This window comes from Capra hircus, chromosome 14, assembly GCF_001704415.2.
Source record: "Capra hircus breed San Clemente chromosome 14, ASM170441v1, whole genome shotgun sequence".
Lineage (NCBI taxonomy): Eukaryota > Metazoa > Chordata > Mammalia > Artiodactyla > Bovidae > Capra > Capra hircus.
This window is the reverse complement of record NC_030821.1, coordinates 82088064-82115517: the sequence shown is the minus strand read 5'-3', so window position 1 is coordinate 82115517 and position 27454 is coordinate 82088064. Positions and strand designations below refer to the sequence as shown.

The window sequence follows — 27454 nt, the reverse complement described above, 5'->3', positions numbered from 1 at the left end:
CCTAGGGGACCTTGCATAAGTAATCTCAGTGGTTTACTTTTCAAATATTTTCACGTATTGGTAGAGAGAAAAAAGTTCTCCTCACCTTGGTTCCTGAAGCTTTAATTTTTTCCACATAATCCCAAACTGTCTGAGGTGATATCCTACCACCTACTTGAATACTATCTGGTAGGTCCTGTGGTAAAAAATGAAGGTGATCAATGTACACAGTTTATCCTCATTATAATATCTATATTTCATACAAATTTAACTCTAAGACTAATTTGAAAAAGTGATTTAAAAAAAGATTATAAAATACATCAATGAATATAAGAAAATATAGGGAGAGGTGACTGAGGTGGATGCTCAAATACAATTAAGAAAGAATCTCAGGTCAAGAAAAAGCAGCAGCACCAGCATCCCATTCTGATAACCCAGGAAGACTACAGCAGACTTCAGAATATTAGGGGGCACTGTTTTCCCCATCCTTTTTTTTTTTTGGTGATAGTAAACTGGAGTATGCCTTAATCACTAACAGCTGGATTTCAGAAGTTATCAAGTTTAACTATACAGTATCATTTTGCACAGAAGAGGATAATATTGTAATAATGCAAAGTTCATTTCTTTTTTAAAGGCCGAATCTTTCTGAGAAAAGGTGACTATACATAAAATCAATTATGAGGGGTATAGTTAAGAATATTTGAAACTTTAATCAGTATATTTGTTTTTTGATGAAGACAGAAAAATCATAATCAATATTAATTCAATTAAATTTAAATAATTAATTGCTTTAAATAGTTTATTTGGAATTTTAGTCCAAATCAAACTAGAAATAAGTAGGAAGCAGAGGTGGAGTTCTGAAAAACAACCACAAATAAACTGGCTCAGAAAAAATAACAATAGTTTTGTTTAAAATCAAAAGGTTTCCATAGTTTAGGACTTAATTATTCATTTAAAAGAAGTATTATTTTCACTGTGGACTGATCTAGAAATTTAGAAGACTAATTATGCTATAAGAAAAGCATAATGGGTCTATTGAATTTTTTTCTTATAAAATCAATGTGTCTGAAATATTACTTCCCAAGCAAACTATATGCAAAAGTAATAACTAAGTTGTTTATTAATCAAAAACACAACTAGACAAATAAGCTGATAGATAAGCAATATTACACTGACTTAAATTAATTTCATTCTAATACAAAGAAGAGTTTATCTTAGTCTTAAAAGAAAACAGGCATACGTAAGATTTATGTCTTATAAAATACTGAAAACTTTGCCTTTATGGTCAGCAGACTGAGAATGGATAGAAAATTTAATGTTAAATAGCATATAGCAAAATGTAATCTCAACAAAAATACAGTACACATATACTGATTTATTTTCCTTTTTGCATAAACACAGAAAAGCACAAACTATTCAAGAGAATTTTTAAAAGTCATACTTTCTCATTTATCATATTCCTGATATAATATTATATATACTGTAGTACTACAGCTGCTTATTTCCCACAAATGCTGCTTAACAGTCCTTTCCTATTGTCTCAGGTATAAAATCAACCAAGGGCACCACTGCAGCAACCATGGTCACTGACCTCAGGACTGTCAACTAGCTGGAAAGATTCCACTAGGCAGCTGACCCTTGAACAACACGAGGATTACCTCTGTGCAGTAGATAATCTCAGTGTAACACATAGTTGGCCCTCTGTATTCACAGTTCCACACCTGAGGATTCAACCAACTGAAGGTCATGTGGTACTATGGTATTCACTATTGAAAAAAATTCACGCATAAGTAGACCCAAGTAGTCCAAACTCATGTTACTCAAGGCTCAACTGTGGTCTTTACCTCATTCACCGAAATGGGCAGGTAAGAACCATAGTCGTGAAGTTGTGGAAATACAAGCAATAGGGGAATCAGAAGACTTGTTAACAATGAAAAGTCTTCCCAAGAGACTAGCACTGGAGGCCATAAACATGTTAATCTTTCATGTAAGTCTGTATTTCAAGAAAAACTTAGATATCCATGCAAAATATCCATTGATTTTTAATTGATATAGTAAAGAGTACAATTGATATTGGAAAGAATACAAGACGTGGATTTAAAACTTTCAGAGAACAATTTTCTATAGTTCTGAAACTCCATTTGTGAACTTATAATTACATTAATTCAATGTCTAACAGTCACTGTCAATAAATACTTTTACCATGAATGAAAATAAATATTTTTATTATTTTATTATGCTGTTTCCTTGCCCTTTGCCTTCAGAAACATATATGTCAAACCAGTCACAGAAGAGCAGAAAAGTTTACAGTACCTCTGTCAAGTATTCAGGGGAACCAGATACTGGGTAGGCTTTGGTAACAAATTTTGCTACAGACGGCATGTTGATAAAACCTTTCCAGATGAAGTTCAATCGAGCTAGGAAGGTACACTCAACTTCGACAGTTCCAGGCATCTCTGGACTAAAAAAAAATGACATTAAGAAATTTTCACCCTGAAGATCTGCTCATGATAATTGTATATTCTACTTGCTCATCAATTATTTCTACTTTAGCATGTCAAGAAGGCCAAAGCAGGACTTCTCTGGTGGTCCAGTGGTTGGGAATCCATCTGCCAATGCAGGAAACACACGTTTGATCCCTGGTCTGGGACGATGCCACATGCCACAGAGCAACTAAGACTGTGCACCACAAATACTAAGCCAGCACTCTACAATTACTGAAGCCTGCATGCCTAGAGCCCATGCTCCCCAACAAAGAGAAGCTCCCACAATGAGAAGCCCATGCATCGCAACTAGAAAAGGCCTATATGCAGCAACAAAGACCCAGCAGAGCCAAAAGTAAAGAAATGAACCAAAAGGCCGAAGTACATAAAGCTATGATTAGAGTGTAAATTTTCACTTCATAAAACATACTCATATTAACATAGTCATGTTTTACATGATTTTCTTCTAGACTGGCTTAGGTGGACTAATGGGGTCCAGAGAAACGCAAGCAATTTTTCTTTAATTCTTGCCTCTTAGGAAAGACTTATTTCTTAAGACTTATTTCTTGCCTCTTAGGACTAATGAAAGAGAGCTTTAAAGTCAAGTCTGCTGCTGCTGCTAAGTCGCGTCAGTTGTGTTCGACTCTGTGCGACCCCATAGATGGCAGCCCACTAGGCTCCCCGTCCCTGGGATTCGCCAGGCAAGAACACTGGAGTGGGTTGCCATTTCCTTCTCCAATGCATGAAAGTGAAAAGTCAAAGTGAAGTCGCTCAGTCGCGTCCGACTCTTAGCGACCCCATGGACTGTAGCTTACCAGGCTCCTCCGTCCATGGGATTCTCCAGGCAAGAGTACTGGAGTGGGGTGCCATTGCCTTCTCCAAAAGTCAAGTCTGCACATACTCAATTCTAACTTTTAGAGTCTAAAAATCTCAATTAGTTGAAAATAAAGGAAAGTACAGTTACCATCTCAAAAAAAAGATTCCTTTCTTAAGAAACATGTCACTTTTCTGTTTCTGAAGACTTCCAAGTACAATCTAGCAAAGAGGTATAAAGATTAGAATTTATAACTAAGGGGAAATTACCGTGGAGCAGGAGAGAATGTTGACTTTGGAGATTCTTGTTTCTCCTCTTCAAAGAATTCAGAGGCCAAAATATTTGAGGTTGAAGACAAAGCATCTGCTATACTTTCTGCTTCATTGTCTGAATGTTTACGAGACACGCCAACAACAACTTTCACTTTTTTTGGAGAAAGATCATCTACAGGTGGCGCCATTCTACCTAAAGCCAGAAAACACCAAAATAGACCACTTTTGTAAACCGAAATTTCTGTAACTTTATCCATTTTCACTTCTGGAGTTATTCACTTTCCCTGACTGCACTGCTGCATACCTGGGGTAGTTTTTAATTATCATCATTTCTCACAATGATTTATGGAACACACCTCTCTTACTGATGTGGGAAAAGAGAACTTTAAACAACTCAGACAAGCTTTTGAAAAGGGAACATGATAACCATACCCTAAAACAGGTAGTCTGATCCCCTAGCAAACATTTTTCGAACTAAACTACACCAAATTCCAACAGTCTTGAGAGGTAATGTGAAGACCAAGTAAAACAAATCTGTATACTACATCGTATTACATACAATAGCAATTCATGACATAGGCATACTGCAAAGTGACTTAGTTATTTACTAAGAATGAAAAACACTAGTAAAGTTTAGAAAATGACACTAGTTTCACCTATAGAACCACAAGAAAAAATCATTCCACCTTTCTAAAAATAGGTTAAGTCTTAGTAGTGTTTAACAAATGTATTGTGGGCTACCATTAAATCTGAACTATTACAATATTAAACAATATATTAATTATAAATGTTACAATGTTAATCATTAAAATTAATAGAAATTAATAGATTCAAAATAATAGAAAAATTACTAAGATTTTTCCCAAACAAAACAAACTAATGAGTATACTAAAAATACTATGACACTATAAGATAGCTTTCTTCAGGGATAACAATATCTAAAAGCACCCTGTCTTTAAGTCTTTACCATTATATACATTGTAAAAATATGAACACACCATTCTGAGAAGACATGTGATTTGTATTATCATAAAGTTACCAAATTTATAATACATTTCAGTCAGTCTCTAATACAGTGATGGAGGATAGCATACTGATAAAAGAATCTCATCTTACTGAACAAAGTGTTCAGTATTCCTTTAGCATACCACAGTAAAAAAATTAAAACTGAGAGCAACAACTCTAGAGTTAATTTAAAAAACTCTTAATCCTCCATCTCTCCCAACAGACTGAATATAAACTTTCTCAACACATTCCATTTTCTTCACATCCCCATTTCTTACGCCCTAAATCCTGTCAGTCTCTAACATTCTATCAGTATTACCTGAATATATCAAAGCTTATTCACCTCTACCTCCAATGCTTCCACTTTAAATAAAACCATTTCATCTCCATCTTGCACCAGTGCATAAATGTCTACCACTTAGGTTCCTTCACCATAATCTCTACTCAAAGTCAAAGAAATCTTCAAAATTCCAATCTGATCATGTCATTCCCCTGCTAAACACCCTTCAATCACTATCCACTGCTCCTAGATAAAAGACTAAAATCTTTAATATGGCCTACCAAAGTAGGTTTTCAGTAGTTTTCATTGTAATTTGTAAAGTATATTTTATATCATGATCCATAACTCACATACATACACACTCCATATACCCCTGTGTGTTTGTGATGTGTGTAATACATGTATGTATGCATGTGTGGAGTTTTTTATAATATGGCAAATAGATGGGGAAACAATGGAAACAGTGACAGACTTTATTTTCTTGGGCTCCAAAATCAATGCAGATGGTGACTACAGCCATGAAATTAAGACGCTTGCTCCCTGGAAGATAAACCATGACAAACCAACACAGCACATTAAAAAGCAGAGGCATAACTTTGCCAGCAAAGGTCTATATAGTCAAAGCTACAGCTTTTTTCAGTAGTCCTGTATGGATGTGAGAGTTGGACCATAAAGGCCAAGAGCCGAAGAATTGATGCTTTTGAACTGTGGTGTTGGGGAAGATTCTTGAGAGTCCCTTGGACTGCAAGGAGATCCAACCAGTCTATCCTAAAGGAGGTCAGTCCTGAATATTCACTGGAAGGACTGACGCTGAAGCTGAAACTCCAATACTTTGGCCACCTGATGCGAAGAGCTGACTCATTAGAAAAGACCCTGATGCTGGGAAAGATTGAAAGCAGGAGGAGAAGGGGACGACAGAGGATGAGATGGTTGGATGGCATCACCTACTCGATGGACATGAGTTTGAGCAAGCTCCGGGAGATGGTGAAGGACAGGGAAGCCTGGCATGCTGCAGTTCATGGGGTCACAGAAAGTCAGACACAACAGAGCGACTGAACAACATAGTCTCTCAAAATTGCACTTATCTTTATCAGTGCAATTCACTGCGATGTTTCCCATTTTCTGTTTTTGTTTGTTCTGAAATGCTAGTCACTACTCACTAAACTGGTTTCACTACTACCCTTTAAGTCATAGACTGACTCACATCAACACTGGGGAAACAAAAACCAACTTAAATCACAAGTGTCCACATTTCAAAATGAAAGCAACATTTTAGGAAGAAATAATTCCAATTACCTATGCAAATTTTGCAGTTAAGATCAAAAAGATGCTGTCTGTGTTGACTAGTGGTATCTTTAGACATCGAGTCAACCTCTCCTTTTTGTTTTTCAGATCCTTCTGTCTTCTCCATTGACTTATTAGCTGTAGGTTCCTAACAAAAGTGAAAGTAAAAATTAGGTTAACAGAAAATAGTTGGCCTCGGTTATTTATGAACTTGTATTTCATACTGCTATTTTTTCCCCAAAATGAAACTGTCCCATTCATATGTTGTTTCTCACTATTTCTTTAAAAAATAAGTGCTAGATGTTAATTATGACATAAAAATGGAGTAAAAACTCAAACATTCCCATTCTCCAAGGCCTCAAATAAGATTTCATATTATTACCTCACTGATATTTGAAAATAAGAAAAGTCACACCAGATCTCAAAGTACAGTCTGTGTGAGAAGCACCTACAGAGTTTAAGGCCTACTAAGAAAATTTCTAAGTCATAAAGACCCTAGGAATCTTCATTATCAAGTGTTTAACTGTCTTTGTGATGCAGGTGGTCTGTACGCTTCATAGAGAGAAACAATACTTTAAACACTCTCAAAAAAACCACCAAACTACTCTAATAAACACACAGGTTAAAAAATTACTTTTTTCTGCTTTAAGAATATTAGGCAAATAAACCTTTTCTGAATCCTCATGTTTTGGGCACTACAAAACATGCTATTTTTATCATCATCATTTACCTGAATCTCCATGGCTGCTTCCTGTTCTTTCATTGGAGCATCACTCTCAATTTCTATCTCACCTTTATGTGTTATTTTTGTGATAGGTCGTCTTTCCACTTCTCTCTGCTCTTTCTCAATCATCTCTATGGTCTAACAGGAAATATTTTAAAGAAATACTTTACAATTAAAATCACAGATGATTTTTAACCTTTAGTTTGTCTGTCAAAAAACAAATATATACTGAGTACTTGCAAATGTCAGAGACTGTTTTAAGTGCTAGGGTTTTAAGAATGAGACCTCATACCTCAGCCCAGAAAGATTTCAATGTAAGAATGAGACCTCATTTCTCAGCCCAGAAAGGTTTCAATGCAGTGTGTGTGTGTGTGTCAGTTGCTCAGTCGTGTCCGACTCTTGCAACCCCATGGACTGTAGCCCAGGCAAGAGTACTGGAGATGGTTGCCATTTCCTTCTCCAAGTCAATGTATAGTAATTGGAGGCAATTGAAGTGCAACGTTATTTGCAAAGTGATGAAACCTAATATTTACATTTAAAACCTGCTTTCTGATCTACTATTTTAGCAGCTGCCAAAGAGAAATAAATGAGAACAAGTTCCTCTCAGGTTCTTAACCTGATGTTCTAACACTCCCCAGAACAGTAATTTACTCAAATAACAAAAACAAGCAGTCCTCCATCAGTGGTCTATTGATGGAACATACTTAGTTACAGTGAATAAGCTCAGCAATAAAACATAATAAACAAGTAAGCACAGAAAGAACTAGGAAAAGGAAGTCGACAGCAGAAAGATAGGTCCAGTCACTTGTCTTGCCATTGTTAAGTGCAAATTTTCCTTCAAAGAAAGAAGTCTCTGGATGCAGATGATACTTGTAGGCATAGATTCAAAGCAGAAGCAAGGCATGTGCGTATTTGGGATTCAGAGGGAAAAAAGGAAATGGTGATACTATTTGCAAAATAAGAGAAATTACACAAAGTGAAAGTGAAAAAAAATGATGTGAATGAATGCAATCTATCAAATTAAGGCCTCTTGCACTTTGAACCAGATTTGGTAGAAAATCAATTTAGAGGCTTAAGATCAAGTATATCATGGACAATTAATATGAACTATAAGGAATCAGTATTTTCTAGAATAAAGGGCTACTACTCTAAGTTTATTGTAATAAAAAACATGGGATAATGTGGCTATCTTGCTGACATAGTAACTCAAAGATACATATTCACCTCACCTTCAAAGGTATATCAAGTTCACAAACCCCAATCGAAAACTCTTGGCATGGTGACTTTCAGGATTTTTCAGTAACAAAATGCAATACAGTGTACATACTACATATGTTATATAATACACTAGTTAGGTCTGGAACATCGCCACTTAACAAGAAGTATTTCTGTGACTATGAACTTTCATACATGACACTTCAGGATCACGTTTTATCAATAAATTTGTAACAGGGGAAAAAGAAGCCCTTATTTTTCAAAGCATTTGGTATTTGAAACTGAATAGTATGGGGTTATAAACATACAACTTTTTCATTCTGACTTAATTTGGCTCCACAAATTACCAAAATTCATAATCTTCAAAGTGTGTTTCTGAAATGTGAAAATGTGAGTGAGAATAGATTCACCAATTTTTCCATCCTTCTGATTTACAAAATATAAGGTTATGTAAGCTGATAACTGGAGAAAATGAGGAAAAAGCAGAACAGAAAAGAAAAAAGAAAAAATTTAAGATTAGGCTAACAGAGGATGTGGAGAAGGCAATGGCACTCCACTCCAGTACTCCTGCCTAGAGAATCCCATGGATGGAGGAGCCTGGTGGGCTGCAGTCTATGGGGTCGCACAGAGTAAGACACGACTGAAGCAACTTAGCAGCAGCAGCACCAGCAATGGAGGATAAGTAATGAGAAATACAGAACAAAAGGTCTGTAACTGTGTACTCTGAGTTTAATTTCCTCTGTGTATATACCTTTTCTCTGTGGCTAAAAAATGTACGTTTTAATATAGACAAACACGTATTCACAGATAATCTTACATGTCTGTTTTCTCTTCGTCTCCAAGCAGCTAACTCTTTAGAAGCAAGCTCTTCTGGACTCATTCTTATAAGGTGATCAGGGGTTACTTCTCCTTTCAGCACTTTTTTAAATAATATCTGGAGGTATTTAAAAATGGGAAGGAGAGAAAAACATTTTTAAAACAAGGAGAAGCTGCTGTATAGAAACATAATAAAGATGCAATTTTGAAATCTGATTTATAAATGTTTAATGATTCACATATCACCTACTGCAAAGAGAATAAATGACAGCCTTGTGTTCTAGAAACATCAAATAAGGCAGCAAAATAAACATTTTGTATAAAAATCAACACATAATGGAGAAGCATGTATGGTGGTGAAGTTATTACACCACCTATCCAAAATTGTATTAAGTCTTCCCAGGGACACACACTATCACAACAGCCAACCCATGACTATATAAAAGCTACTGCCTAAAGGAACTTTACTGAACACAGTCTTTCATATTCTTAAAACTTCACATCTTTAAATCCTAACAGGCTTGGAGGAACTCCCAAGCAAAGAACCAATTGAAAGGAAAAAATCTAAAGGAAATAAACATTTACTTGAAGAAAAGTTTTCAGATTATATAATTCAAAAAGTATCTGATCCCCTGGACCATGAGAGCAGAATTTACATGAAGATTTTTCTTAAGTAGTAGTTAGAAGACTTCAAGAAAATATCTCATATCACACTTACAGCAAGTATCATTACACAAACTGTTGCACTCATGTGAAAACCTTGTAAAACTTAAGCAAATATTTAAGGAGTTTGAATCTACACCCACAGCCTCTAAGTCCCAAATAAAAAACCCTAGGAAAAGATCAGGTATTCAATTAAAGTTTACTGCATTGCTAAAAGATTTTTTAAAGTCATTTTTAAATTAATAATAATATTTTAAAAGCTATCTTTTTATCAAATTTAAATCAGAAAGTATTAATTATAGTGTTATAAAATTTGCCTTAACAAATTTTTGAAGATTACATAGGAATGAATTTTTTGATGAACTGGATTAAACAAAGAACATAAAGGAAAGAATTCACATAAATCAGGTTAAGACATATTTAGTATTTTATATTTTAAAAGACACTGTATAACACTAGTCACCACTGTGCAGAATTTGTAACTCAATTCAATAGCAGAACACTTTATTTAAATTACTGGTCTCACTTCAAGAAATAAATTATAGATCTATTGTGTTAAATTATTAACCCGTACGCATTGTATATGTGCTCAGTAGGAAAGCTGGGAACATAAATGTCCAGACATGAACAAAATATACTTACGTTGTTTTTAGGATCTTTCAAATTGAACATCAAACTTCTATATTTGTTCTTATATTTAGCATCTGTGTCCCGAAAAAAAGAGAAAAGCTCTTTTTCAATTTTTGTGGCAACTTTTGCTGCCTTTTCCTCTGGTACCTTCAAATTTGAGTCTGTAAGTCTTAAAATTAGAATAACTCAATTATTTTTCAAATACATGAAGCGTACATTATTCAATCTTCTACAGTATCAACGTGTGTTACCTTTTCATAAGAATGTCTTTTAGAGAATGTCGGACACTCTGTCGGATCTGGTCTGCAGAAGGCTTGGAAGCAGGAACAGCTGGAGGGTGCACACCAGGCAGTCCCTTTTCAGTTTTCTTCTTCTTTATCTCCTGCTTCTCATGAGCACCTAATTTAAATAAATATCAAAACTCACTAAGCTGCTTTTAAAAAAATATTTTCCTTTTTAATGCACAATCTAAGTTTGTAACAGAGCTGACTGATTAAATATCACTACTTTTAGGGACTTCCCTGGTGGTCCAGGGGTTAAGACTCTGCTTCCACTGCAGGGGGTGCAGGTTCGATCCCTGGTTGGCAAACTAAGATCCCATGTGCCATGAAGAAAAAAAAAATCATTTTTAAAATCATTAGATCAGAATCCATATCCCACATTGAAATATTCTTGACAAGGAAATTCTAACCTATGTATGATGACAGATGTTAACTAAACTTATTGCAGTGGACCATTTTGCAATATATACATATATCCCAAAACATTATATGGTACAACTGAAACTAATGTTACACGGCAATTATACCTAAAAAAAAAAAAAAAAAAGCTCTAAGTGAATTTTACTTAGAAACTAAGTTTCCCTGGAGAAGGGAATATATATGTTGTTGTTTAGTCACTCAGTCATGTCCGACTTTTCTGCGACCCTATGGACGGCAGCCCACCAGGTTCCTCTGTCCATGGGATTTTCCAGGCAAGAATACTGGAGTGGGTTGCCGTTTCCTTCTCCAGGGGATCTTCCTGACATGGGGATCAAACCCATGTCTCTTGCAGTGGCCAACAGATTTGCTACAAGTGAGTCACCAGGGAAGTTCATTTTATTTTTATATATATCCACACAGTGTGATCAGATAGCCCAAAATGTACCCTTCCCCTGTAGCCTTCGCATCTTTATTCTCTCTCCTTTAAACATCTGCATTGGCAAAAACAATAACCTGGCGAAAGCTAACTTTTATCCTTCACCCAAATAGCCTACAAACAGGTAAAGACAGTACTAACAGATCTCACTTTAAATTTATAACCAAAAATCTCAAGTGGATAGCTCAATGTACTACCCTAATCTTATTAAAAGGTCCTAGAATTTAAATTTGCTTTCCCACTTTCCAAAACATATATTTTAGGCTTTTTCTTCTTTCTTCTCAAACCAACAACACCTGCCTCTCCAATTTCAACCTCGCCTGACTTTCTCACTTCGTATTTCATTAAGGAAATAAAAACGTCACCTATTTTCCCATCACCAAACCTACTAACATCACTCACGCGTCCCTGCTCCTTCTGCATGCAGCCTTCCTACCATTACAGGGCATCAGCTGTCCCTTCTTAGGACCAACCCCTCCGGGGGAATCCCATCTCCTCTGATCTCTTCAAGGACTTTGAACCTGAACCATCATCTCTCTCCTATCTCATCAAATTCTCTCCCTAGTGGATCATTCCCAATAACCTTACAAATATGTTATCTCCTTAAAGAGAAATCCTGACCTCGTATCCACCTCAAGTCACTCAGGTCATTACACCATTTCTATTTCTTTAACAGCAAAATTCCTAGGAAGAGTTACGCACAATCACCATCTCCACTTCCTCACCCTCCATTCTTTCATCCACCACTACAACTGGCTTTTGTCCCCACTGGTTGGTTGGATGGTTTAGTTGCTAAGGCATGTATGACTCCTGAGACCCCATGAACTGCCAGGCTCCTCTACCCATGGGATTCTCCAGGCAAGAATACTGGAGTGGGTTGCCATTTCCTTCTACAGAGGATCTTCCCAACCCAGGAATCAAACCCAGGTCTCCTGCATTGCAGGCAGACTCTTTACCAACTGAGGTATGAGGGAAGCCCAAATAGCTATCTAGACTGCATCTGACAGTTGATCATTACCTTCTTCTCAGAACTTAACCTGGCCTCCAGGTCGCCATGGTCTCTCAGTTCTCTTACATCAAAGGCCATCTCTTGATCTCCTCTGCTGGAGCCTCTCTCCCGCCCAAGTTCTAAATGCTGACATGCCCCGAGGCCTCTGCTTCTATTCCTTCATCCTCAAACTCGCTATGTAGCTCTTCACCTTTAAGTGCATGCTTTAAAGTAACGACTACACAACACTAAATCCCAAATTTATACTCCACGGCCCGAAGTCCAGACTCATCAGCCAAAGATTTACTCTAAACATCTCCTTGTGGATCTCTTAGTAAGCATCTCAAAATTCCCAAAACATAATTTTTCAATTTTTTCTCCCCAAATCTCTCTCATCTCCACAAAGAACACCAACACTGATCTAATCATCTGCTAAGACTCCTTTTTTCTTTCACCTACCTACATCTAACCTGTCAGCAAGTTCTACCAAGTCTACTATAAAACATATCTGAACCTGACCACCTTCACCACCCTTACTGTGCTGTTTCAGGCTACCATCCTTTCTTCTAGATCCTGGTAGACTCCTAACCAGTCTACTCTCCTTCTCTCCTATTCCCTGACAGTCCAGTCTCCACAAAAAAAAAGGGAGCTAGCATTCCCTCATGTAAATTCCTCTAAAGGTTCCCCACTCTATTCAGAATAAACAATAAACTCCTCTCATGGCCTCAGTTTCTACATAATTTTCTCTCAACTCACCTTCTGCCACCCTCTGTAACATTCTAACCATTCCACAGGGACCTTCTTGCTCCTCAAATGCAGACTGCTTCCACTTCAAAGCCTTCAGCTCCACTGTGCCCTCTGTGGATTCCTGCCTCCAAAACAATTCTGCATTCCTTCAGATCCCACCACCTCCATTTTCTGTGACAAAAATTCCTCCCATTCTCCTTGACCTTGACTCTCTGTTCCATTATTCAAGTTTTTCTTCAGTGCCTAAATTCTCTAATTTTTTTTGTCTCCCTGTTATCTGTCATTTCCCATTATTATTTAAATGCCATGAGGGCAGGGGTCTTATCTTACTGAGGTTGTTAGTACTGCCCAAGAATTCCAAACAATAATGTCTTATTTCAAGTAAAGTCAATCACCTATTTTTCTTGCCATTAAAATATAAAAACATTAGTATACAATAATTTCTACTGTTCTTACTACCTGGTTTTGAAGCTTTTTCTCCTGTGCAAATAACAGTTGTAGACTCTTTTGTCATTTTTTCACTTTTTTCTTCTGAGGATCTCCGAGGTAACACTGGTTGTCCCATCTTTCGAAAAGGTGCTAGCTGCCATTTTTTAATTTCACTATCCCTACAGTCTGATGAGGTTTTGCCTTCACCAGATTCCTAGGAAAAATAGTATTTAATTCATTAGAATGAAAACTACTAAAATATCTTTAAAATACAAAGCAACCTTCATGAGTATGTAGATGAAACAAATTAAACCTAATTAGTATGACAACTTTTTAAGATCATACCCCATTCTTTGGCCCAGTAACTGTTCTGTGAAGATATACATAACTCTCAACAGCAAAAAGGACCTTCATCCTTTCATCCAAAACCCACCTGTTAAGCACCTATTTTCTGCAGAACACACAGTAGTCTATAAAGGGAACTAAAAAACCCTGAGATTATATTCCCAATAATTGTACTAGAAAGAAAATTAAATATAAGATTTCCCTTCGTCAGCTGTGGATATGGAAAAAAAAGAAGGGCAGGGAAAAATTGTAAAGATATCAATTATCTATATTTTTCTTTACTACTATCTAGAACAAAGTCATATTTACCTATAAAAGTATCAAATGTTCAGTGTAGCTATAATTATAACCCACAAAGAACTACAAATGAAACCAGAATTTGGAGACCCCTGGAAACAAGTAATATCATTTAATAAGAACATTATGTATAGAAATAAAATCATAGTTTTTAGGAAGACAGTATATACAAAAAAAAAAAAAACTGATTTTCTCTGGACTGGGAATCCTCTTTTTTATTTACTTGTGTTTATTTTCTACCTCTCCAACTAGAGTTGAGAGCAGGAACATATTTCAATCAGTGATACATACTCAAATCTGGTATCATGCTTGGCACACAATAGGAACCCAATAAATGGTTCAACATAAAATCCTAAGAAGTGATCTTTAAAAAGCATATTCCATAAACTAAATTCAGAGTAGTTCAAAGAAGATTTAACAATTCAACATGAAAAAGAAAAGGAAGCAGTAATTACTTCATTCATGTATTTATTTATGAAATCAGACTAACCTCAGTTCCTTATCTGGTAAGACTGGCTAGAAGGTTTCTTAAAACACTCAGTGTTAATGCTTTATAATGTTTTTTTAGACAAGATGGAGGTTTTCTATGACAAAATAATAAGCTGTATTTCTGAGTGGCCAAGAAATTGTACCCAAGGAATGATGATTAAACGTTAAAAGAACCTTTCCAAGACTTGCTATAAACTGTCTGCAACGGCACTCTCAGTTCTATATTATTGATTACTTTGGTGCTAATCAAATCAACAGAAAAACAGTAAATATTAGGAGGACATAATCTAATTCTCAGAAAGTCTTGGCAGACAGAAAATGCTGGATGCCACCAGGATCTGGCAAACTAGAATTTAATCCAGATTTGTCACATAAGGAATGTCTGGAAGAACTACATTTGTAAATAAAAGAGAAAGTTTTAGAGAAAACATGCTTATGTTCTTCAATCTGAATGGTCATACTAAAAAATTTCCAAGGCTCCTTCCAACTCTATAACTTGTGTTCTCTGTATCTTGGAATTATTATATTTGACCATCCATATGTTTGTTACCAGTGTTTCCTCCCTAGAGCTACCTACAAGAATAACCAATGATTAAAAAAAATCATAGTATAAAAAAGGTAGAAAATGAAAATAAAACTTAATTAGATAAAAGGCTGTGTACACTTCTCCTGTAACTGACCAAATATCTTAAAATTTCTATTTAGAAAATACAGTAGTTGAAAATGAAAGATGAGGGGAAACTAACTTTTTAAGACACCACATTATAAGGGAGGAATTATGAAGTAAGGCTTCCAAGCAAATACTGGGAACAAAAATCAAAAAGAATTAAAGATTACATTTCCTTACAGAGAGAACATTCACAGATATTTATGGACTGAAAAGCTTTTTAGAAAAACTTCTCAGTAAGCACAATTTATATCTCGCCCCACAAGATTACATACACATTCTACCACTGAAAATCCAAATACCAAACTAGAGACCAGACATAGCACAAAGACTTAAGGAATAAGTCTGCATATTTCGAAGATGTCACTAACTGGTTTCACCAAAACTAACAAAACATTTTAAGTAGACCTTCATTTTTGTGGAAAAATAAATGTGAAAATGTACACTACAGTGAAATCTAAAAAATTTCAAATTCTCAGTCAGTCCATACAAGTTCTTAAATAAAAAGAATGCATATGAGAAGCTCACCCGTTTTAAAATTTTGACCTTGTGCTTCACTGGATCATCTACATACTTGGTTTTATCATTTGCTGTAGTGTGCTTTGGTAACCCAAGCTTTTCATGTTCCATTGTTTTATCTTCACTATGGATTTCAGCTTTAGCCTGGTTTCCCAAAATATCTGGATCGGCTATTTCAGTCTTTTTATCTTCTTCAGCACAACATTTTACACACACATATTCTTTGTCTTCCTCTCCCATTTGCTGTGCTTGAGAAAGACTTAACCCAACACAATCACCATGAAACCAGTCATCACATCTCCCACAGCCAACCATAAACCTGGAAAGAAAAAAGAACATTCTGATTTGATACATTTTCTAAAAAACCAATGCCAAGTGAGCCTAAATTGAATTTTCTGTACTGTGGTATTGTGCATGTTTTCTGTCCTTACACATTCTATCAGTTCAACATTGTCAAAGTTTTCCAAGCAAAGAATATTGTATGAAAATGAAACTTTTTAAAGAAGTCAGTATTTCCCTTCTTTTTTTTTTTTTCAGTATTTCCCTTCTAATGTAAGTGAGAAAATACTGGGGGCAGGGGGTTGGTGGAGCACATAAAGATAAAAACAAAGGGCAACTGGTCTGTCTGCATACTGTATGGAATAATTAACATATAGAATAAGGGTATTTCTCCACTGAGAAGGGTGATAAGCTTTGACATTCAACCTATCCAAGTTACATTTACCACATAGACCTGAATTTATACATAAAATTGCAGTCACCCAACTAATTTAAGTGACAAAAAGAAAAACCATATGCAACAAAAATGCAACTCAAAAACTAATTTAATTAAGCCTCACTGACTGTTCCTTATTAACCACCTTAACTATATAACTATTCTTAGAGCTCAAAATATTCTGGTTCATCACGTCAGACTGATTTAGCTTAAGAATTTTTTACATACTTTTGAGTGTGAGCTTACTACTTGACCTTGTACCTCAGATAATAAACCTGTTTTCCCAAATAATGACCAACAGTGTATCAACATGAAGATATTACTATTCAGGCTAAGCTTTCTTTCATTTCCAAACAATCTTCTTATATTTCCCCTTTACTGCATTTTATCTAACAAATTATTTCATTAGCCAATTAAAGTCTAAGGACATATTTACCACTCTAAAAAGTTTGCTTTTTTAACTTAGAATATCTGGAATTACTTTAGAATAAAATAGCAAAACAGATGCATAAACAGCAATTTGAGGGTGAAATTATCTTTTTCACATACTTTTCAACCCACTGTTAAGAAAATGACAAAAGCTCACTTAATTATGTTTAACATTTTTTTTCTTCTTCAGGTTAGTAACTCATGGTATATCTGGAAGATTTAGGAGAATTTAAATATGTTCTTTAATGATCTAAAAACTTTGTGCTGATTTTGATAATAGTACCACCATCAACGACAAAACTTTTTTTCTGTTACTGTACTTAACCATAGAAGAGGTTGTATTAGATCAAATTCCTATTTACAAAAGCCCTAAAAACATATAATTACAGACATTTGGAACACAGTAGACTTGCATATTAAACCATAATCCACGAGTAAAAACTGAAATGGTAAAATAAAGCAGCTGGTGGCGACAAGACACCAGTGTAAAACTCTTTTTAAAAGCCTATTGTCCAGTAAGATGCTAAAGGTAATATACTGGGTGATATAGCTGACTCTCTCTAAATATAATCAGAGGTCCTATTTTAACACAGAGACTATAAAATTCAGAGCACTGAGTTTCAAACCTTGTAGGATATCTTGAAATCAAGTCCCTGACTGCAGACCACTCCACTCTTCCATCTCGTGTGCCCTTGTCTATATTGTGGACCAACCACTGCTGTGCACTAAGGAAACTGTGTTTTTTCCTGTCTGTAATTCACCATTCTTGAAGTGGTGATATTTATGCTAGCTTTTCAGGGTTAAGTCACCATTTCTTCCATGGTTCATTAAAAAAAAAAAAATTCATTGAAAAAAACAAATTAAAAAACTCATGCCTTAAGTAAAAATACAGAGTATTTTGGATTCATAGCCCTAGTGAGGAAACTTTCTAACAATGCAGTATTTGTCTGCAAGATAGAAATGGTTTCTAGGTGTGGAAGATTTTAGATAGGTCTATTGCATGTTGCACTTCCCTGGTGGCTCAGACGGTAAAGCGTCTGTCTACAATGCAGGAAACCCGGGTTCGATCCCTGGGTCAGGAAGATCCTCTGGAGAAGGAAATGGCAGTCCACTCCAGTACTATTGCCTGGAAAATCCGATGGACAGAGGAGCTTGATAGGCTACAGTCCATGGGGTCGCAAAGAGTCGGACACGACTGAGCGACTTCACTCACTATTGCATGTTTCAATGACACAGATCATATAGCCAACAGAAAAATACAAAGCTTAAAAAATAGAAAAGTTCTTCTATTTCAGACTGCAAAGTTGTAAGAACTCCCATTTCTTGAAAATAACTATCTAGGTTGATTCTTTTGAAATACTGAAGGAAAGCTAATGTGTTCCCCATCACAGCTATATTAACAATTTCTTCAAAGCAAGCCTGGAATGGTTTCAACTATGACCATGGCTATGCTTTTGTCCCAAATCCAAACCTAACTAACAAACTATAAAGCACATATTAGGAAATTTCAAATCTTTATTTGACCAGGGAACAGTCACTTTATGATGCAGAATGTATTCACTATATCACCATACCCCAAGTTTATTCTGGAAATATCTCCTCGAACTTGAGAAGCTATGAAAAACAAATCTCAAAACTATAGTGCCAACCACAGATGTAATCTTAATGATTTATATTTTAAGTAATAAATACACTTAAATATAATTCTGAAAAACCACAAAATTACACTGATGATTATTATTACCGTGTCCTAGGGGAATATGTAATTGACTTGAAAATGAAACTGGAGAATTTCAAAAGAGGAAATAATTAGCAGTATTACAAACCTTATTAACCACATATGTATTTTTAAATGGCTTTTCAAAAAAGAGAAGATACACTGTCTTCCGTTTTCATGATATTCCTCATGGCTTACAAATGGAGTATGGACCAAATAGTGAACATACTCTCCTACTTTCTGCTCTGTCCTTGAAATTCTCATCACCAACAGGCAAAATCACTCAAAGAAAAGACTATAACCTGGGTGTTAAATATTTCACCAAAAACAATTAATGTGTGAAGTTTAGCTCTGAATTAATTGGACCAAGTCAGCATGAAATCAATTAAATGGAAAACTTCAGAAACATCTGTTGTGTTCTACTACTGTTATATGTTCATATACAAAATTTTAAATCCTACTATAATTTAAACAATTTAAAATGTAATCCTAATTCTAATCTTTTTGGCACAAATTAAAACATATTCTTAGAAAATTTCCATGTTTCTTCAGAGCAAACCACAAAGGCAACATTGAGAATTCCTGTTCTTAAAAAGTCACAAACTCACTAACAACAGAGATATTTTAAGATGAGCCATCGTTCTAAGTTTAAAAGTAATTGAGACTGTATTACTGTGAATGTACATGTACTCACTCTTCCCTAGGATAAAATGATTTCCACATAAACACTAAATCATTGTTGTTGTCACTAACAATCTAATCTACAGAGAAAAATATTTATCTATCAAACTTGTAAACTCCTAAGAAAAACCAGAATCACTAAGAGAAAATTTCCTTTTAAGAAAAAGGTTTCTTGCTTAAAGCTAAGACTCAATTATGCTAAGTAGACTTTTTTGTTTCTAAATTTCATCCAATGAACTAATCTTTTAAAACTGGACAAGAAAGTGTAATACAAACTGAAGATGCAAATGTCACCTGAAGAGGGAGGGAATACTAGAAACTACAACATAGGTTATTATGAAAAGACTAAGATTTCTTCCTTCCAAAATGCCAACTAGTTTATGTTTAAAAAGTTCAAAGGTAACTTTTAAAAAAAGGATTAAATAGTCTGGTTTTTACAGTAATGAATATGCCTTAGCTGTAAGGAGAATCCAGAAAATAAATGGAAGCCGAAACAGGATGAAGAGTAAACAAACCATAAGGCAGTCGATGTCTACTGCCTTTAGGCCATGTACAGAAGTTTAAGGTCAAATATTGTATTTGGCCACACCATGAACAAATCTGTATTTAAAAATGCAATTTCCAAATGGAAGCATAAACATGAAGCTAACTTCAGTTGCATTATATATAAAATGCTGAAGTAATAAAATAACCTTTATAGGAATAAATATGTCACAAGTGCTAAAAAAAAAAGTCACATTAACAAATAGTTTTCACTGAATGTAGCTAGTGCATGAGATCAAAGAAATGGATGAAAATTATTTCCACATATGTCCTTCCTAATAAATTCATATACTTATACATGGATTAAACTAGGAAAATTACATGCTGCATGGCGGTTGCATTTTTTTGAGTAACCTCAGTGTATACAAGCAGAAAGCATCAAAGAAGTAGTGAAGGCTAATTAACATGTAAAGAAAAAAACAATCATTAACTTAAGCTTCTTTATTCACATAATTGAAGTAATGAGAAATGTTGCTTCCAAAATTGATTTTCCAATATTATAATATTCATTTCAATTACATAGGGTAAACTCAAAATCCCTACACATCTAATATTAGAATATTAGGTCATTTTCCAGATGGAGGCAAAGAAACTCTAGGTTTTATAGGTAAGACCCAAAAGGCAGCTTTAGGTAAAAGAACAATGGGACTTAACACTAAATCTTTATTTTAGGAAAATAACTGATGTTGGTGAAGTGACAGTCTTCATTCAAAAGCCTGAGCAAACTCCTGAGACCATCATAACAGAAGTTATCTCAAAAAAGCTACTTTATATCATAGCTTCCAACTCTAGGCCAAAGTTTGATTTCAGAAACTTATTCACTTTAAGGCTTCTATCTGATTACTCTAACAACATGTCAGTGTGATCATTTTAGAAGATGCTTGCAAAGAAACAAGGTCTTCTAAAAGACACAAGGCCCATCCAGCCCTTAACTCTCTTAAGCCCACTTTAGAATATTTTAATAGGGTATTTTAAACAAGCAAACAAAAAAGCATAAACAGCACAAAAGTGAGGGCAAATGTAGTACTATATTCAAATAAGTCAGTTTTAAAAGCTGGGAATATGCTGTTATAAAGTAACTACTGACACTAAAAATAGGCTACAGGCTGAATCACAAATGAAGGAACTTGACATAAAAGTTATTTTTTACAGAACAGCCCCAGCAACTCCCAACTACCATCTTCCACACCAAATAATGTATTACAGCACACTGCACTAAACTGTCCCTCCCTAAAGAGTTTCATTTTCATGCTAACATTCACTTTCATGAGTAAAGATAATATTACAATGTGCAAGTTACAATGTTCTTTTATTATATCAATGTTGATAGAAGTTCCAACAGCAATCTCAACACTTGAACAGGATAATCTTGTAGCTGAAAACTCCACTTCATCTCTTGTTCTCTTTTTCTGAAAAAGCTAGCAAATAAAAAACACAGGGGGGCAGAGGGGAAGCAGAGGATGGCAGTGTCATAAAACTAAGGATAACACTGAGTCCTGCGGAAAGAATGTCAAGGGCAGCGCTATAAAATCACCTCCTAAAAGAGGAGAATTCACAGGAAATCCAAATCACTAAAACAGCAAAAAACAAAATATAGATTTCACTCCATCCCATGTTACATACAAAATTCCCCTGGGTAATTTAATAGTTGTTTTAGCTATAAAATTTCATTCTAAAGTCAAGTTTGATAGTTATAAAGTAGCAGTATTAAGTCAGAGGTACTGCTTCATTAAAAATAAACAAACAAAAGTGTATGTGTGTGTGTGTATATATATACATAAAATTTCCATTATGCCCTTCACATTTTATTACTAGTTCTTCTCAAGCCAAACAAAATAACATATAACTTACAGGCCCAAAGCCCTATAAAAATTTTCTGATTTTTTTTTTCTTTTTAGGATGCAATGACTAAGTTACAGTCTCTAACTGATTACAATGACAAAACAATTCCATATATATCAATTTTTGGTCAGACTATGTATTTTAAAGTGTTCTAGAATACTGATGTACTCAGTGGCTCCATCTTTCTATCATCCAGGACTGAGGAGGGGTTTTTGTTTTTGCAAAAGTCTTTGCATATAAATAATCTTTCTATAAAAAGTTCTCACACTAATCTCACTCTAAAAAACAGCAATTTCTCTTTAATGTACGTATCACATACACACACACACACACACACACACACACACACACACACACCTGTTGCCATGTGGTTTTTTGCAAAACCCACACTGCTTGCTGGGAGTCCAGATATATTTGCATTCGAATGAAGAGCTATGATCTAAGCCTTCCCTTTTTACAGTAGCTATGTTGTCTGGAATGAACAACGGTGGCTCATCCAAAGAAAAACTTTTGCTGCTTCTTCTTTGGCGGGGTTGTAGGTTCTTCTCAGGTTTTTTTAATTTCAATTTTTCCTCTTCCTTTAAATGTTCTCCACCACCTGCATGCTCCAGCTCTTCCTTCGCATGACTATTGGTTCTCACAGCTGGAGTCAGCTGCTGGGGCTTATGGCACTGTTTCTGACTGGCCTGCAATGAATGTCCAGTTTGTACAGGATGGTGAGGTTCTTTAGAGCAACTAGGGTGACCATGAGGTTTATCACTCATAGAATGAGTTAAGGGTTTGGAAATCTGTACTAAATTTTGATCCTGCGATGTTTTTTTGAATATAGAATGAGCTTGATTTTTCACAGATTTAACCCCAGAAATGCAACTCTGAATCTTCGAATCCTTATCAACTTGTTTTTTTCTCACTTTGACTGGCCTTTGAAAATTCTGCTTAGATTCTGATTCATCAGCATTCCGCTTCACACTTTTGACATTAGCTTTAGTTTTGTTATGCATTAATTCATGCTTTGCTGTAGCAACTTTTTTCTGAATATCTGCTGTCAAGGTTTGCTTAGGATGAATTACAGGTTTTTTATGTTTAGATTTTATGTTTTTTGATTCTAAGGAAGAAACACTACTTGACTGGCTATCTCTATCATCCTGAAGGGTTGCTGTTTCATGTAACTCCATTTTAATACTTTCAACAATATTCAACTGTTCTGAATTTTGGTCAGGTGCATCACAAATAGCATTTTCTAAAGTATTCCTTTCTGGTTCAAAAGCACCAGTATTAACCACCTCCAAGTTTGATTTATTAAATCTGGTGCCCTCCAACTGCTTATCATTAGACTCTGTACCTTTACAATAAGCCATTTCTATTTCATTTCTTTGAAATAGAGGGGAGTTCTTAGCTTTATCAGCAACTTCCATGCTATCTTGCAATTCCAAACTACATTCATTTACTTTATCCACAGAACCAGACAAACTGACAAAGTTCTTTTCTGTCTTGTTTGGGTTTGTACAAGCAGCACTGCCAGAGAAAGCATCAGAAGATGCAGGTTCCTTAATGACATTGTCATCTTTGTGGGGTAATTTAACTGTCTCCTTTGATTCTTGTTCAACTTCCTCTGCCTTCATTTCTTCAACAATAGTCTCATCCATTTTACCTGAAATGGAATCGTTCCGTTCATTTTCTTCTTTATCTGAAAACTTAAATAATGGGCTAACAGACTTGGTTTTACATTCCAAAGTTTCACTTTTCTTTTCTTCAATATTAATACAAGTCTCTGAAAGGAGTGGACAATTTAACTCATGAGATGGCACATTTGCTTCTCCCTGATTATTACACTTCTGCTCAGAATCTAATCCAGCTTCATCCTTCATTTCAAGACAAGATGAAACTGCTGCTTCAACCTGTCCACTGTGTCGGTTGCTCCTTCTGCTCTCTTTCTGGTGTTCCAATTTCGGTGATGTACCAGCTTCTTCTTTAATCTGACACCTTTCTGGTTGTTTCACGCCTACTTTAGGGGCAGACACAGTCTTCCCAGGTGCCTTTTTTGTGCTATTTAAAGGTGCTGCATTTGAACGCTTGGCAATAGTGCTTTGTCGCAAATTTCTTACTTGTTCTATCACAAGGGAAAAAAATAAATAAAAATAACTTAGTTATGTTGCCATGTATTTTTATTTCAGTGCAATTTATTCTGAGCTATAAAATTTATTTTCCCATTTCAATGAAAATGTACTAAATATCTACTCGTGATGGACCGTATTTTAGATATGTTAAATTTTATACTTATCAAAGTTCTATCAATCTGAGGCAGGAAAAAAACCTCTATAAAATTCAGACTGATATTATACTTCACAATAAGACAAATATTTTTATCAAGTTTCCTTTTTATAAAAATAAGCTGAGACTAAAATTAATTAAGATCCTTTATATTACCACCCATCTCAAACAAGATTATCATACAGTTTTAAATATTAAATACCTTTAAATATATAAAACCAAACAATTCAAGTGCCAATTAAATCTGAACCAAACTATCTATCACAATAGGATCTGTGTGAGTTTCACTACAGCCTCAAAGGAATTCTAATGCCCTTATAAATGTACTTCCACTGTATCTCCATTTTAGCACTCAATCTATTCCTTGACTAGTTTGAATATACCAAGAAGTCAAATATACACTGAAGTACTAGACACAGATCAACCAAAAAAGAAACTGTATTTTAAAAGATTAAAACCATGAAAATGTTTCAGAAGGGAAAATGAGGAAAGTATGAAAATAATACTGGATACACCCTCCAAAGAAAACAGAAACACAAAGTGAAAAAAATTTGGAAAGAAAGCTAAATAATACACTAAGAAAAAAATGTAACAATTCACTAAGCAGAAAAACAACCCACAAACTGAAATACAAAATAAGGAGCTATATATCCAAGCCTACGCACATCAATACCTCTGCATCAACTCTGCATGAAAACTAAAAGTCACCAATTTTAAAAAGCCTCTTTCCTTTTTAACACAAAACCCTACAATGCACTGATATTTAGAACTTTCTCCTAATTTGTCACGTATCACTGATCCTGAGCTGTGACTGTCTCACAGAAGGCGCTACACATCCTCCTCCGTCTCTAACTTCCCTAGGAAACGCCTGCAGTCATGACACTCAAGTGTCCCCGTTTGGATTATAAATTATATGGTCATCCTAACCTTAGAAACCCTTCCTAATCCTCCCAAGACTTGGTGCAATATCTAGTCTTCAGGTAGGTACCCAATAACTTTAAAAAAATTACTTACTGGATTATGAACCACTCTAACTCAGATACATTAACATTTTTAAATAACTAAAATTTTTATGTTTGTTATCAATATTTTGATGATTTTTAAAGTTTTGAAGGCAGTCTGTAATAATTTATAACTCTACTATATTTATCTGCCCTGAAATAAATGAAAAACTTTTAAAACCCATTATCTAAGTGGTTGATAAATGAATAGCACATTCAGCTGTGAAGGTATTTAAACAAAAAGCTATTTTCCAATAGTAATTGATTAATTACCAAAGGATAATTTAACTATCTCCTCTAACTATAAACTGCCTTAGTTTGAAGCTGGACTACATAGGCCAAACATTTATGGTTATTTGTCTGTAATGTTCACTCTTTCATTTCTCAAAGCCACAAATATCCACCAAATAACCAATTAAAAAAAAAAGTGAGGAAAAGATAAGTAAATATATACATCTCAGTTAATTTACTTCTTAAACCCCACATCAAAACTACCCAAAAGCTACAAATCTAAAAGGAAAGGAAGAATAAGAGAAAACACGGACAATTTAGGAGGCCTAACAACAGATGATCAAACACTAATGCAGAAAATCCCCCCAAGGTAAACACTAACTGACAGTGCTGGCCAAACCAATACCACTGTCATCTCCAAAGGTTTAGAAACTGGTGACCCCAGATGATCCTAAAGCAGGGAGGAAGGCAGGCAGTTCACCAGAGGAGTTGAAAGCCAAGCTATTTAAGAAGCAGTTGGACCCCAAGCTCCGTCTCCCCTGTTCCATCTATTGGGCAACTGCTCTTCCCAGTTTCTTATCCAAGACCAGAGGCTTACTCTTTAAGGAGTATAAAAACAGTTTTAAGACTAGGAACATTAAGCACAAATAAGAGTGGCAGTAAAGTACACTGAAATTTCTAAGATTATGTGAATCTCTATGTGCTGAAAGCTGAGATGCCCCCATCAGCTTCCCTAAAGGGTTTCCATGAATGCTAGTAATCTAACAATCTAACAATCTAAATTCTAATATCAGGGATTCCTCCAAAAAGTTACACAGCCAGATTACCAAAGAGAATGCTCACAGTCAACAAAACATTAAACACTGAGCAAACTACCAATGATCAGACATTTTAGGAAAGTCTCTTAACATGAAAGACAGAAGCAGAAAAAAAAAGAAAAAGGAAGAAAAATTTTAAAAAGTTTAAAACACTGTTAAGTACCTTATGAAAGACAACATAAGATACCACATGCATGAAACAAGGCCAAAATGCTACAAAAAGCATTATTCCATAACCAAAAAGGAACACTCAGAATTTGATGAAAAAGTTGATGGATAAACATGAGAAAAACTCAGTAAGAGGAAGAAGATAGAGGTGGATAAGCGAAGAAAATAGAAGAGCCAGTCCCTACTATCTAATACTTGAATGATAGGAGTTCCAGGAAACAAGAGCTAAGAAAATAAAGGGGAAAATAATCAGTGAAATAATTCAAGAGATTTTCCCAGACTGAAAATAGTATCACTTCCAAGTTTCTGAGGAAAAACAATTAGCAACCTTGAATTCTATGTTTAATCAGACTATGATTCCAATGTGAGAATAGATTATAAATACATTTGCAAACATACAAGGTTTAAATATATATATATATATACACATACTCCTTTTCCTCACAAAACTACTACAAGAGGTGTGTCACCACAACGAAGGAACTAAACCAAAGCAAAGTAAATAGGAACTGCAATACAGAACAGAATCCTCAGAACTCCAGTAAAGGGAGCTCTGTGGACAAGAGCCACGCCTCTAGCTTACGTAGGGCTAACACAGCACTGCACGCAGCAGCAGATCAGAAGGTCCCCAAAGACACTTTCCTCAGCAAGATGAAAATGAACAGAATGCCTGATATGCACAAATATATTCAGAAAAGATTCAGACCACTGGCAGAGTAGTTAGGGTGTAATTACTGATTAAAAGCTGTGTGTGCAAATGTGTAAACTAATAAGCAAATGATCAATTATTAAATCAGAAAGACAAAGTTGTATAGAATAGTTTATTAAAAGGATCATCACTAACAGCATACTGACTCATAATAACGTAAGTAATTCCTACTGATCTTGTGAAATTATCTATTAGAAAAACAAGAAAATATACTTTTGTTTCATGGGGGAACAAGAGGAGAAAAGGGTGCTAAATTCACCATCCAGAATGGGAAATCAATAAATACAATCATCAGAATAGTCAAGAAGTAGCAATATACATGTGTTACTTAAGAGACATGGAATACCAAAAAAGTAACAATAATTAATAAAACCAAAGTTTCCTCTGAGAAAAGGGAAAAAAGTAGTAGGATGGCAAGTACTGGAAACTCAGGACTAAACTCTCTGAATCATGTGTAATTTCAACGAAAATGTTTTAAAAATCATACCAACAGATTGATACAATCTCAAAACTGATGATCAAAATGCCTCAGGTTAGCAAACACCA

At 35.1% G+C, this 27454-nt stretch overlaps 1 protein-coding gene across 5 annotated transcripts in view; it reads right to left on the bottom strand.

Annotated features, from left to right (window-relative positions):
- PHF3 (PHD finger protein 3) overlaps positions 1–27454 on the bottom strand; it is a 90260-nt gene that overhangs the window by 5196 nt on the left and 57610 nt on the right. For 4 of the 5 annotated variants that reach the window (XM_018058805.1, XM_018058806.1, XM_018058808.1 and 1 more), the window contains 11 exons: positions 22068–23820; positions 15793–16102; positions 13497–13680; positions 10417–10564; positions 10178–10334; positions 8874–8990; positions 6848–6979; positions 6130–6265; positions 3546–3741; positions 2293–2440; positions 86–175 (listed from right to left, as the gene is read on the bottom strand). In XM_018058805.1, the coding sequence (XP_017914294.1) occupies positions 86–175; positions 2293–2440; positions 3546–3741; positions 6130–6265; positions 6848–6979; positions 8874–8990; positions 10178–10334; positions 10417–10564; positions 13497–13680; positions 15793–16102; positions 22068–23820 (3371 nt within the window). Of the gene's footprint in view, positions 1–85; positions 176–2292; positions 2441–3545; positions 3742–6129; positions 6266–6847; positions 7049–8873; positions 8991–10177; positions 10335–10416; positions 10565–13496; positions 13681–15792; positions 16103–22067; positions 23821–27454 lie in introns of those variants that run through there. The other variant, XM_018058809.1, reaches the window with a different exon arrangement.